This window comes from Pinus tabuliformis, chromosome 8 (genome assembly GCF_031772625.1).
Source record: "Pinus tabuliformis cultivar Carrire ecotype Pingquan chromosome 8, CPIR1, whole genome shotgun sequence".
Classification (NCBI taxonomy): domain Eukaryota; kingdom Viridiplantae; phylum Streptophyta; class Pinopsida; order Pinales; family Pinaceae; genus Pinus; species Pinus tabuliformis.
Window position 1 is genome coordinate 436,826,587 of NC_142294.1, and position 13,020 is coordinate 436,839,606.

The window sequence follows — 13,020 nt, forward strand, 5'->3', positions numbered from 1 at the left end:
CTAATGTTAGCACGAGGCAAGTGATTAGAGATAGAGAGTAGGGTAACTTGTACTTGATGAGAGGACAAGCAATATGAGCCCTAGTGCATGACAGTGACAACCTGTGTGAGTTGTAGCACAGGAGGATGGGTCACTTGCACTATAGAGTATAGAGTTCTACCATTGTTACAGAAGATGGTCACTGGTTTTCTGGAATTCAGTGTAGAGAAAGGAGAGTGCAAGGGATGTGCATTTGGCAAGTATGCCAAGGCTGCATTTCCAAGTAGTGAAAGTAGGTCCAATGGTGTGTTGGACTTGATACATTCAAATTTGTTGTTGAGTTTTGTAGCTCAGAAGGTACTTCTAGTCTTGTGTCTTGACTAGAAGGACCTTGATTTGCCTCTTTAGGAGCTTGCATGCGACATGCAAAGTGTGCAAGTGAGTTGCACGCATGCGAATGTGTTGCATGTGACATGCATGAGATGTGCATGTAAAGCAAGCTAAATTTATGACTTGTACTTGAGTTAAAGTAGAGAAAGCTAAAGATAGGATAGTTAACTAAAGTAAAGTTACTTATCTTTAGTTAACTTGACGAGCTAATTTTGGCTATCAATCTTAGCTTAGGAAAGTTATAAATTGAGCCTAAGGTGAGGAGCTAAGACACAACAACAGCACAAGATTGAGAGAGGCTTCTCAGTGAGCGTGTGTTGGGTCCAAGAGAGTGCAAAGAGGTTGGTAATCAGTTTTGTAGTTTGTATTTTCTTAGTTGGGCCATTATCCCAAGATAAGAGCCCAAGTAAGTTTTGTGATTAATTTATTAATGAAGAACTGTTGATTGGGAAAACATATGTGTATGTGTATGTGATTCAGATCGAGAAATTTTTCTTCCACTAAATATTTTTGTTTAGGAACTTAGTTGTGTATTCGTTCACCTAATAATTGTTGGGAATCGAATACCGGGTGCTAGGTTTGGTAAAATCTAACATAACATTAGAGCCCCAACTCTAAATTGATCTCGGAATTACAGGTGCCGAGTTCATATCGAATCGTTGGAGCCAAGTTGGGTAGGATCATACAAATGGAAATTTCTTTAAGGCAGCGAGATTTTTTTTTGGCCAAGGAATTTTCTTTTTTTATGGGCAGATTTTTTTTTTGAGTCGAAAAATAAAAAGGAACGGTTCAAAAAAAATAATGGAAAAGAAGGAAAAATAAGGGGGGCATTTTTTTTTAAAATTAAATAAGAAGGATTGAGTGGCCATGTTGGTGGCCAACAGTCGTGCCAGCCAGCCGCCGACCCAAGCCACCAGCCACATGATGGTAAGGATGATGAGGAGAATTTTGCTCTTGCTATAAAAGGCAAAAGTAAAGTAAAGGTAAATGGGGGATCTGCTTCCGTGAAGGACATGAGCAAAGTGAAGTGTTTTGTGTGTCACAAGATTGGTCACTATGCGAGCCAGTGTCCATACAAGAAGGAGGAGGAGGATCAGGTGGTTGCATCAGCATCAACTAAGATTGACTCTATTTGCTTGTGTTTCTGGCAGTAGTATTGTTGTGTATGAGGACAGTGGATTATGGCTAGTGGACAGTAGAGCGTCCAGTCACATGACAGGGATAAGGTCAATGTTCCGTGGCATTTCAGAGACAAGCTCAAACTGCAGTGTGTTTAGTGGGACTAGTACCATGCATGTAGTGAATGGAGTTATGTGTCAGATTCCAACTAGAGTTGAGAGGATTTCTGGAGGTGACAAGGATGTTATTTGTTCCAAGATTGATGGTACACGTGCTCTCAATGTCAGCGTTGGAGGATGCTAGATATAGAGTTTTGCTCCGAGATGGACAAGTGCTATATTCAGAGGGAGCGACCTTGGATGTAGCTGTAGTGCTTGGCATCAAACAAGGGCAGTCATGTAGGTTGTTGGGACAGCCTTTGGGTATATCCGAGGGGATCTTGATTACAATATCAGTGTCAATTGCCAAGCAGGAGCAAGTGGCGAGGAAGAGTGTTTCTTCAGGTACTGCCAGGAGCCTCAGCCAGTATGATATGACATTGCTAGATGCTCGGGAGCAGGATCCTAGGAGCATGGTTGAAAGGAACAGGTCTTCAGATCAAATTCCAAAGCAAGTAGCAGGGAAGTCTTCTAGTTCAGAGGGAGCAACTACAGCAGCAGATAACGTGGTGGTATTGGAGACAGATCCAAGTGGAGGAGGTTCTTCCAAAAGTACCTCCCTCACTAAGAGGGAGTGTTGAGTTTTGTAGCTCAAAATGTACTTCTAGTCTTGTGCCTTTACTAGAAAAACCTTGATTTGCCTCTTTAGGAGCTTGCATGCAACATGAAAAGTGTGCAAGTGAATTGCACGCATGCGAATGTGTTGCATGTGACATGCGTGAGATGTGCATGTAAATTTATGACTTGTACTTGAGTTAAAGTAGAGAAAGCTACAAATAGGATAGTTAACCAAAGTAAAGTTACTTAACTTCAATTAACTTGACGAACTAATTTTCACCGTCAATCTTAGCTTAGGAAAGTTATAAATTGAGCCTCAAGTGAGGAGCTAAAACACAACAGCAGCACATGATTGAGGGAGGTTTCCCGGTGAGCGTGTGTTAGGTCCAAGAGAGTGCAAAGAGGTTAGTGATTAGTTTTGTAATTTGTATTTTCTTAGTTGGGCCATTATCCCGGGATGGGAGCCCAAGTTTTGTGATTAATTTATTAATGAAGAATTGTCGATTAGGCAGAAATTTGTTAGTGTCTGTGATTCAGATCGATTAATTTTGCTTCCGCTAGATATTTTTGGTTAGGAACTTAGTTATGTATTGTTCAATTAATAATTGTTGGGAATCGAATATCGAGTGTTGGGTTCGGTAAAATCTAACATTTGTGTGGTGCTATGTTAGTGGAGTCCATGATGGGGTATTGTTGTTATGTGATATTCATAGACGATCTCTCCAAGAGGACTTGGATATACTTCCTGAAGGCCAAGGATGAGGTCTTTGGTTGGTTTCAAGAATTTAATTCTCTTGTGGAAAACTAGACGAAGATGAAGATTAAGGTCCTCAGATCAGAAAATGGGGGTGAGTATACCTCTAATGAGCTTAATAATTTGTGCAAGGAAGCAAGAATTGAAAAGGAGCTAACAATGCCATATGATCCGCAACAAAATGGAGTGGTAGAGAAGAAAAACAGGGCCATCATCGAAGCATCCAAGGCTATGATCCATGATCAAGATCTACCTATGATCTTGTGGGTAGAGGCATGCAACATGGCTATCTATTTGCAGAACAAGTGTCCTCGTAAGATTTTGAAGGACAAGACTCCTAAGGAGGCTTTCATAGGAGTGAAACTAGAGGCGAACCACCTTCGCATCTTTGGTAGTCCAATTTATGTCCACATACCATATGAGAAGAGGACCAAGGTAGAGCCCTCTACAAAGAAGGGCATTTTTATTGGATATGTGAGACTTCAAAGGCCTACAAGATCTACATTCCAGCGCAAAGGAAGTTAGCAGTTAGTCGGGATGCTAAATTCAAGGAGAGTAGGACCTTTAGGAGGTCACATGAATCGGATCCTACAATGGCAGAGGATCAAGAGCGATAGGCTCTGAAGATTGAGGAGAGACCAGTAACACTAGCAGTAAGGACACAGTCTTTTGATCAGGAGGAGTGAGATATTCCTTCGAGCTCTGTCAGGAGGAAGCCAAGATGGGCTGAGCAGACATTAAGAGATGATAAGGAGCATGTGGAGGCTCCTAGCAACACTGTCAAGGAGAGAGCACAATTGAGAATATTTTCCAATAGCATGGCCTTGATGAGCAACATCAGTGAGTCTAAGCCTTCTAAGTTTGAGGAGGCAGCAGGCCAGCAGGGTTGGAGGTATGCCATGGTGGAGTACAACTCCATCATGAAGAATCATGTCTAAGACATTGTACCGAGGCCTGAGGAGAAATCAGTGATCACTTCTCGATGGATCTACAAGATCAAACATGTAGCAGATGGCAGTGGCAAGAACTATAAGGTAGGATCGTGGCTAGAGGGTTCTCCTAGAAGGAGGAAGTAGACTATCAGGAGACTTTTGCTCCTATTGTCAAATATGCATCTACCAGGGTGGTTATTTCCATTGCTTCAAAGATGGAGTGGAGTATACATCAGATGGATGTGAAAATTGTCTTCCTCAACGAGGTAATTGAGGAAGAGGTGTATATTAAGCAGCCTCAGGGATTTTTTGAGGTGCGTGGGAGGGAATCCCACGTATGCATGTTGAAGAAGGCATTGTACAGACTTAAACAGGCACCTCAAGCATGGTACTCAAGGATTGATGGGTATTTGCTTGGCTTGGGCTTCACCAAGAGTGAGGTCAATTCCAACTTGTACTATGTACTCGTTGATGGTGATCCACTCATCTTTGTGCTCTATGTGGATGATCTCTTTCTAACAGGATCTGAGAAGCTCATAGAGATTTGCAATGAGGACCTTACCTTGGAGTTTGAGATGAAAAACATCGGGACGATGCACTACATTTTGGGATTAGTGGTGTGACAACAACCAAGAGAGATATTCCTTGGGCAGGGCAAGTACGTAAATTTGATATCGTGAAGAGATTCGAGATGGGGGATTGTAGGTCTATGTTGACGCCCATGATTACCAGCTTGAAGAAGCTTAATGCTTTTAAAAGTGATTTGGTTATTGTACAACCAATTGATAGGGTCCTTGATGTATCTAGTTAACACTAGGCCCGATATTTGTTTTGTTCTGAACACTCTAAGCCAATTTATGGTGGAGAGGATACATTGGGTGGCAGCGAAACATGTGCTTAGGTACTTAAAAGTACAGTGGAGTATGAACTCAAGTATCTCAGAGTTGGACTGTAGTTGCAAGGCTACACAAATTCAGATTGGGCTAGGAGTGTAATGAACAAGAAGAGTACTTCAAGTTGTTGTTTCAGCTTGGGATTAGCTATGATCTCATGGTTTAGCAAGAAGTAGCACTCAATAGCACTTAGCTCAAGGAGGCTAAGTACATGGTCGTGAGTCTGGCAAGTTTTGAGGCCATATGGCTTCGCAAAATGCTCACAGATTTATTTGGTCTTGAGATGGGACCCACAATGATTCACTGCGACAATCAAAGTTGCATCAAGCTTTCAAAAAATCCAGTGTTTCATGACAGGTCCAAACATATAGTGATTAGGTACCATTTCATCGGAGACAGAGTCTAAAGAGGTGCTATGAGGTTGCTATACATATCCACAGATGAGCAAGTAGCAAACATTCTCACCAAGACCCTGATGAAGGGTGAGATTGTGCTCTACAGGGATACATTGGGAGTGGTGGAGAATATTTTCCTTCTTAGGAGGGAGTGTTGATTTTTGTAGCTTCAAAAGGTCTTCTTCATAGGCTTATGCCTAGCATGAAGGAGAAGAAGTTCTCTTGAGGTGGTTCTTCGAGAGGAGCAACTAATAGGATTTATTTCTTAAGTCTAATTTAGGAAAAGCACATTGATTAATTAATGTTGGCTAATTGAGCAAATTTCTAAGGATAAATAATTTAATTATTTAAGTGACTTAGATCTTATCCCAACCATTGATTTAAGTGGATTAAGATTTAATCCTAGCCATCTATTACTTTGAAGATTAAGGGTTAGGGATTTTGCTAAATTTGAAATTATAAAAAGCTTCAAAGGGAGAGGATGAAGACACACTTTTACATTGTTGAGAAAGTAATTTTCTCATGAGTGAGAGGCTCAAGTGACTGAGGAGAAAGAGGAAAAGTGTGCAATAGATTTTTTGAAGCGGAATTTGAGAGACGATCGAAATTTTTGAAGGGGGCCCAATTTGGAGGAGAGAGGTCGAGACTTTGAGAAGAGGTCGAGATTTCCAACCAACGTTGCATGAGGAAGGGAGCCGAAATCTTCCCAGGACCCAACTGTATAGGTGGAGGCAGAATTTTTGTAGGTGGAAGCAGAAATTTCCAAGAGCCAAATTATCTTCCAACATAGCCAATTTCAAGGAGGGAAAATTCTTCCTTAGGCCAAAAATCCTAAGGCATGTTCCACGTTCTAAAATTGTTGTATTTTTTATGTAATTTCTCTATGGGTCTAGGCCCTAAATTTTCCAGATTTCAATATAAAGTGAAGGGAGATTTATTGGGTTGAATTTTTATTGTGTTATGGTGATTTCCTATTTATTTTTTTCGCTACAAATTTACTGTTAAAAGTTGAGAACACCAAAGTGTTTATTTTCATAGTTTCAATTTTAGTTTGGGTTAAAATTATTTTCTAGGTATAAATACTTGTGAGAAAAATAAATCACATCTCGTGTTAAAAGTTCAACATCCACACACCTACAAACAACACCAGCTTCCTATGGCAACTTGGATCCATCTGCGACCTGATCAACCTCTAGCATAGCTCCTACGACCTCCCCATGCCTCAATTCTAGCTCCTTTGTCAACCCACTATAACTATTGTGGCCTGTCAACAGGTTGTCAAACCACTGACTACCACCCAAGGTTCCAAACACCTTTTTTTAATTTATGAATTTATCTACCTCAACGTCGTACAACCAAATTTCAACCCAAAAATTTTATGTCTCGGTCTTGATTTCTTCAACTACTACACATAGTGTATGACCCTAATACATACAACTTCATGCCTGCAAAGTGAAACTAGTTTTTGTGTGCATATTTGAGAATGGTTTTCAAATTTTATGCTCTGATACCACGTTAAATTTCTAAACCCAACACTTGGAAATTTATTAACCTAGCAGACTATCTCATATCTACTGAATAAGAAGACATCTTCGTTTTTAATGTAAACAAAAATATTCAACAAAAGCACAACCAATCTCAATCACACATTACACCAATTTTCTGCCCAATCAAATCAGTTCTTCATTAAAAATGATCAGAACCTACTCGAACTCCCTTACTAGGAAAATGGCCCAAACTAAGAGAAATACATACAATAAATCTAGATCTAATCCAACAAATCAAGCCCTAGTCATGGTTGATCTGGATCTACCCTGGCACCTTTCTCGAACTCGGCACACTTGAGTATAAGTCCTTCTCCACCAAACCACTGACATGCCTCTCTTAATGTCTTGTACCCATCTAAGTTGTATCTTCTCCCTTAGCCTAGCCTTTCTTTTATAAGCTTGAGTTATGACCAAATCCCTAACCCTAATCTCCAAAGTGATTGATGGCTAAGATTAAATCTCTCATCACTTGAGATTAATAGTTGAAATACAAATAATTTACTAATGCAAAAACCTTTGCATTTCATTAGAGTAACTCACTTTTGTCTTATAAAAGAAATTACTTAATCACTGAAGTAATTGCTAATGTCTAAGGTGTATTGGGCAACTTCTTACACACCTAGACACTTCGGCCTACGCAAAAGTACCTGTCCAAGCTACAAACATCCACTATATATGTGTGTGTGTGTGTGTACATGTGTTTCAAGGTTCATGAATGATATTATGTTGGGTTGTTGAGCATGACTATGTAGATGAATTAAAGCCTTTTGTATGATGTTTGGTTATTGGTTGTAATCCTCATAAGAATGAATTTGTGATTCAAAAATATTCCTTTAAAAAATGCTTACTTATAAGTTATGATATCTTGGCTATGTAATGATTTCTATAACGAGGAATCCAATGGATCTGTACCAGTCTATGGGAAGAAAATTGTGATATGTGAACAAGGATAGATTGTCCAAGCAAACTAAGAAAATTGTTATGAAATTTGAAATCATGTGTAACTCTTAATTCTTAATGAAAAAGTAAAATCCTTGATTTTAAAGTGAAGACTTTGAGGAAGGAGACTTCACAAAACATCTAATATAAGGTGTTTAAGAGTTTCACCAATGAACTTGTGAATTGATGGAAATCTATTGAAAAGCTTGATTGGGTTGGTATGACCTTTGATGAACATGAATGCTAAGAAATTCCCTGTGGTGAGAGTTGTGTGGTTGAGCATTTAAGGGTATCCCTATTATAGGATAAGAAGACTCGGAGTTCTTCTTGTGTCTAAGCCTTAGAAGGATTGTGCTCCTTATGAAAATAGGCCTTGATGTTGCCCTATCGCTGATATGATATTGGGCTTAAAGACCTATATGTATAAATGGAGAGTATGAAAGAGGTTCACTGAGATAGGCAAAATTGAATATGTGGAAAGAGGCCTATTTGGATTTTTTCCCAAGATTGAAGCTTAATTGTGGCTAAGGGTTGGGAGGAATTTGGATGTCTCCATAGACTAGAAAAAGCCTCAATGCCCTTACACGGATCCTAGGCAAAGAAATTTCCCTTTTAGAACTGAATTTGAGCAAGGGAGGCATCATTTTCACCATTGGAAGACTTGTAATAATTGTCAATTTCAAACCTCAGAGTTTTGGCCCTAGCCCCTAGTCACATGGGATGGCAATGGCCATGATCAAGTGCCAGTAGAGAAAGAAGCTAAAGGGCAGAGGTCCAATAGAGAGTCGATGTTCTGCTTATACCACTTATCTAGATAATTGGACATCTAAGTTCATTGTAGAAGCATTAATGAAGAAATTGGGATGTTCTAGATATTCAAGTACGCAAACATCCAGAAATTGTGTTGAGCTTGTTAGCGGGATTTTAAGGATGTCCTAGAGATTTGAATATCCAAGCATCTAGAAGTTTGTCTAAAGGCACTCAAAGGAAAATGTGGATGCTAGATGGCCCAATGGGGTGAAAATCCAAGTGATGGAACCTGGCATGAAGTAACCTTGATGACAAGAATACGTATCTAGGATCCAGAACTTCTCAAAAAGACTATGATGGGCCCAAAAATGAAAATCTCGAATCAAAATGCCAGCAGGAGAGAACATGTGGAGCCAAGACAAACCCTAGCCCTCACAAGTAACTCGGGGTGTGACATGCCATTAATGTGATATATGACGTGGCACGTGATGTGGCAACTGACATGGTTGTTGACATGTCACTGGTGATGTGGCAAGCTCACATGGCATGTTGATGTGGCAATGTGGATGATGTGGCATGCTAACATGGCCTATTGACATGGCACGAAAGTACAAAATAGTAGATGTGGCAACCAATGTGGCATATGACGTAGATATCAAGAGTCTAAGATCCAAAACTTCGGAAAAATGGACTTTTTAGGATGTTGCATAATTTCGAAAGAGTGAAAGATTGAATGTGTTGAGGTGGCATGAAGATGACATGGCATAGAGACTTGACAATGTAGAGGTAGAGGCCAAATGATAGATGACATGTCATGTTGACATGGGATTTCTAGAAGCAAATGGTTCGAGGATCCGAATTTTCAAATTAAATGGATTTATAGATTTTCCTGGATATCTGAAAATCCAAATATCTGGATCGAACTTTTTATTTAAATAATTTTTTGGGATCTTCTAAATGGCGAATGTTCCAAATATCTAGAAATCTAAAAGTCCAACTTTTTCTATAACGACGGAATATATGAAATAACCCACATCTGAATATGACTTGGCGGACCATGTGTCCAGTTTACGAACATGGCACAACGTGATGGTGAAACATGGGCACAAGGTTGTTATGTGTCAGGCACATGCTAGATGACATGGCACAATATGATGTGGAGACATGTGGGCACAATAATGCCACATGTCTACCACGTGTCTATGGTACAAATGTTGATGAGGCATAAATAATGAAACTTTTGAGAACCACAACTTTATGTCAAGAGCTCAACATTTGATGAAATTTATATCATTGGAAAGCTATCAACTAGCAAAAGGTGATGGTGGCTCAGACAAGATGTTTGAGATGGTTAAAACAAGGGGAATTTTGGATATCCCACCTCCATAAAGTTACCTTGGGGGTTGGGCATGTACATCCTATACCCTTAGAAAAGCCTTAAGGAGACTAGATGTGTTTCAATCGCAAAAATAAATGAGATTTAGTTATGAAATCAAATGAAGAGTACATAAAAATTAGAGTTAGTTATGAAAGTTAAATTGACAATGAAGTTTGAACATTAACCGTTGTGTGTTGGACAAAATCAAGCGAACAGAAAGAGGAAGCGGATGAGAGGAGAACCCAACACAAGTTTGGTGTGTTACCAACTAAAAGAGGTCGTGGATGAGAGGAGAATTGAACCCGAATGGATAAGGTGGTGGATGAAAAGAGAACCTGGCCTAAGTTTGGTGCACTGTAAATGCCAACTTTGAATGAAAGGGGACATTTAGCTGAATGGAGATATGGCAAATGAAATGAGAGAGCAGCAAGGCTAGAGTTTACATTTAGAGTAGCACACAAGGTTAGATTTTAGTTGGGCAAAGGTTAGATTTAGGTTTAAAAAAAATTAATCTTAAACTGTGGATGGGATCGAGGGACGACTAAACCATACCCTAAACATTGCCATTTTTTGCGAAGGATGGATTAGGAATGGTCTAAAAGTCCTCGCATCCCCAATGACACCCCCAACTATCCCAAGTCATTTCTAGGTCCCCAAAACATCAGATCACAAGGTACGAGAGGTTTATTAATGGTGATGTGTCTATGCGCAACATAGGTTAAAGTATGAATATATGTTCACTCGTCTTCCCTCAACTAAGTCTCATGATTAGTGTTATCAAAACCGGTGGAATCAACTAGTTCGGTCGTTCTGACCCCAAAACCAGTCTAGTTGATAGCTTGAAACTGAAAAAGACCAGTTTGGTATTTGAGCCGACCTTTTTTCATTCAACCATCCAATTTTGTATCAAACCGGTCAGTTCTATACAATGCAACTAAGGACCCTCCAAACATAAAATTAAAAATAATAATAATTTATGAGTGGGGCAGCCTAATATTCAACACTACGACCCTACTAATGCTATTTAATTAATTCTCCCCTAGGGCCCTACTAATGCTATTTAATTAATTCTCCCCTAAAGCCCTACTAATGTTATGTAATTAATTCTCCGTTATCTTTCATTTTCATCATTTTACTTAAATATTTAGCATTACCATTAATTGTTTTGAGATGTTTGAGAGTGGTTCTAACATCATTAGATTGCATATGGAGAAAGTAAAATTTTAGATCCCACTCAGAATCCAGCGAACTAACGTTTTTTAAGATTTTGGGATTGGGGGGATTGCAATGTTTCTGTTGGATTCGATCATGTACAAGGGTATGGAACTAGCATTTAATCAAGACCATCAAGCCCTATATGTACCTTGATGTTAGTGGCATTCATTGTTGAACTCCTCTGTTATGACCGTAGTAAAAATGTACCCATCACTCAAATAAAATCTCGATTTGACATGTTAAGTTTTTTCTATCTTATTTTAATGCCTAGAGGGTGATGATATTCATGATGAGAATCCCAAGATAGGCAATGATTTTGATTATATGTAGGTATTTATTGTAGCATGAACTTTTTTTTTTACACTAGAGGTCATCCAAAGCCTCTTTGTTGATATATTTTTGGTTCAGAGATGTACTGCACTAAGTGCTATTTTAGTTATATGCACTCTTGCTATATAAATGAGAACTTTTGCATATTTGGGTATAAATGGTTTGGATTCATATAGATGCACATGAATAAAATTATAAATATGTTTTTCTTTAATATTTGAATATTTTATGTTTTTTTGGTTGAACAGTTTTTTTGGTCCAGTTTTCTTTCTGGTTTCAGTCCCGTTCTGACCAGTTCCCAATATGGGGGGTCAACCAGTTCAAGTCTGATAACATTGCTCATGATCATCACTTCGGATCAAACACCTACAATATTCTTGACCGGTACCTGATAGAGACAACAAGGAAAACAACTTTTCAAGTCCAAAAACAGAAACTCATAATCTCTACGTCCCATGCTCCCAAAATTTTGGGTATAATTTTGCTTGGTATATCCTAAAATTTTGGTTATACATTTGCTTTCCCTCGATCTAGTAAGATTTTAAACTCTATTTTCGTGCATTTTAAGTTAATCCCTCAAAGAAAAAACAGGTAGTGTGCACTGAATAAGCTAATGACTATACCAGTAGGGCCACACTCAATAAGTTAATGACCATACTTGTAAGGCCGCACATTTTCTTCAGGTTAAGCAAAGGTAAACTAATTGATTTTCTTCAGGTTAAGCAAAGGTAAACTAATTGGTTTTGACCGTATGAGGCACAGGAGGAGAGAGATAATTTGACAAAAAATCATAAACATGCCAACGTCCCAAACTACGATGAGGACGTGAATATATGATAGGCATAGAGTCATGTTTAAGCGGTGGACTTCACTGGGTCAAAATCAAAAACTTAAACTTACACTAACTTATGATTTAACCTTGCCACCATTGTAATGCGAAACTACATCACTGCATCGACATTTAACTGAATTAATTTTATTTTTCGGGGGCGGTGAGAAGGAGTGGAATGTGGCCTTGATACTTCTTTCTTGATTCAAACTATATATCATACCCTAGATTGCATTTCGAAGGCCTGCATTTAAGGTTTTTTTTATATGAAATCCATCCCCATGCGAACCCAATACCTTATCAACAATACATAAAAATGGTCTCTAAAAAGATCAGCCAACCAATCTAGCGGCAGCGCTAAAACAAAGGCCCGGATGGGGTCGAATTTCACAGAGAAATTGTGAATGGAAGTCCGCTAAATGGGTGATAATTTCAGCGTATATCGGAAAAATGCAGAGTTAAGTTGACTACCTGGTTTTTTTCAGTTCGTTCTGCCTCTTCATTTTGTGTCGGCTTCTGTGATCAGATTAGGGAGGGCGTAGAGCAAATCCGTCTTACCGAGAATGCGAAGAGTCGAAATTGCAATTCGATACTACCAACTTCTCAAGTCCAATCGATGCGCTGGATAGAACGTGAAAAGAGGTTATAAAGGAAAATAAGATTCGGAAATAAAGACTAAAGAAAATGAGATCCAGGGTGATCTTTTTTCTTTTAGGTAAATGGGGTGGCTCAATCCAATTGTGTCTATTGTGTTATGAAATGTGTAAAGTGTGTTTCAAAATTTAAATCCAAAAAAAATTGTGCGAAATTTCAAAAATTATTTAAATTAAATTATATAATTTTATTAAATTTAA

At 38.8% G+C, this 13,020-nt stretch overlaps 1 protein-coding gene across 1 annotated transcript in view; it reads right to left on the reverse strand.

Moving 5' to 3' along the window:
• The window catches only part of LOC149235927 (protein phosphatase inhibitor 2-like), a 190,913-nt gene extending 178,093 nt beyond the window's left edge, over window positions 1-12,820 (reverse strand). The window contains exon 1 of the mRNA XM_089461480.1: window positions 12,638-12,820. Within this exon, the coding sequence (XP_089317606.1) occupies window positions 12,638-12,669 (32 nt within the window). The 5' untranslated portion in view covers window positions 12,670-12,820. The remainder of the gene's footprint in view (window positions 1-12,637) is intronic.
• Window positions 12,821-13,020: the final 200 nt, after the last annotated feature.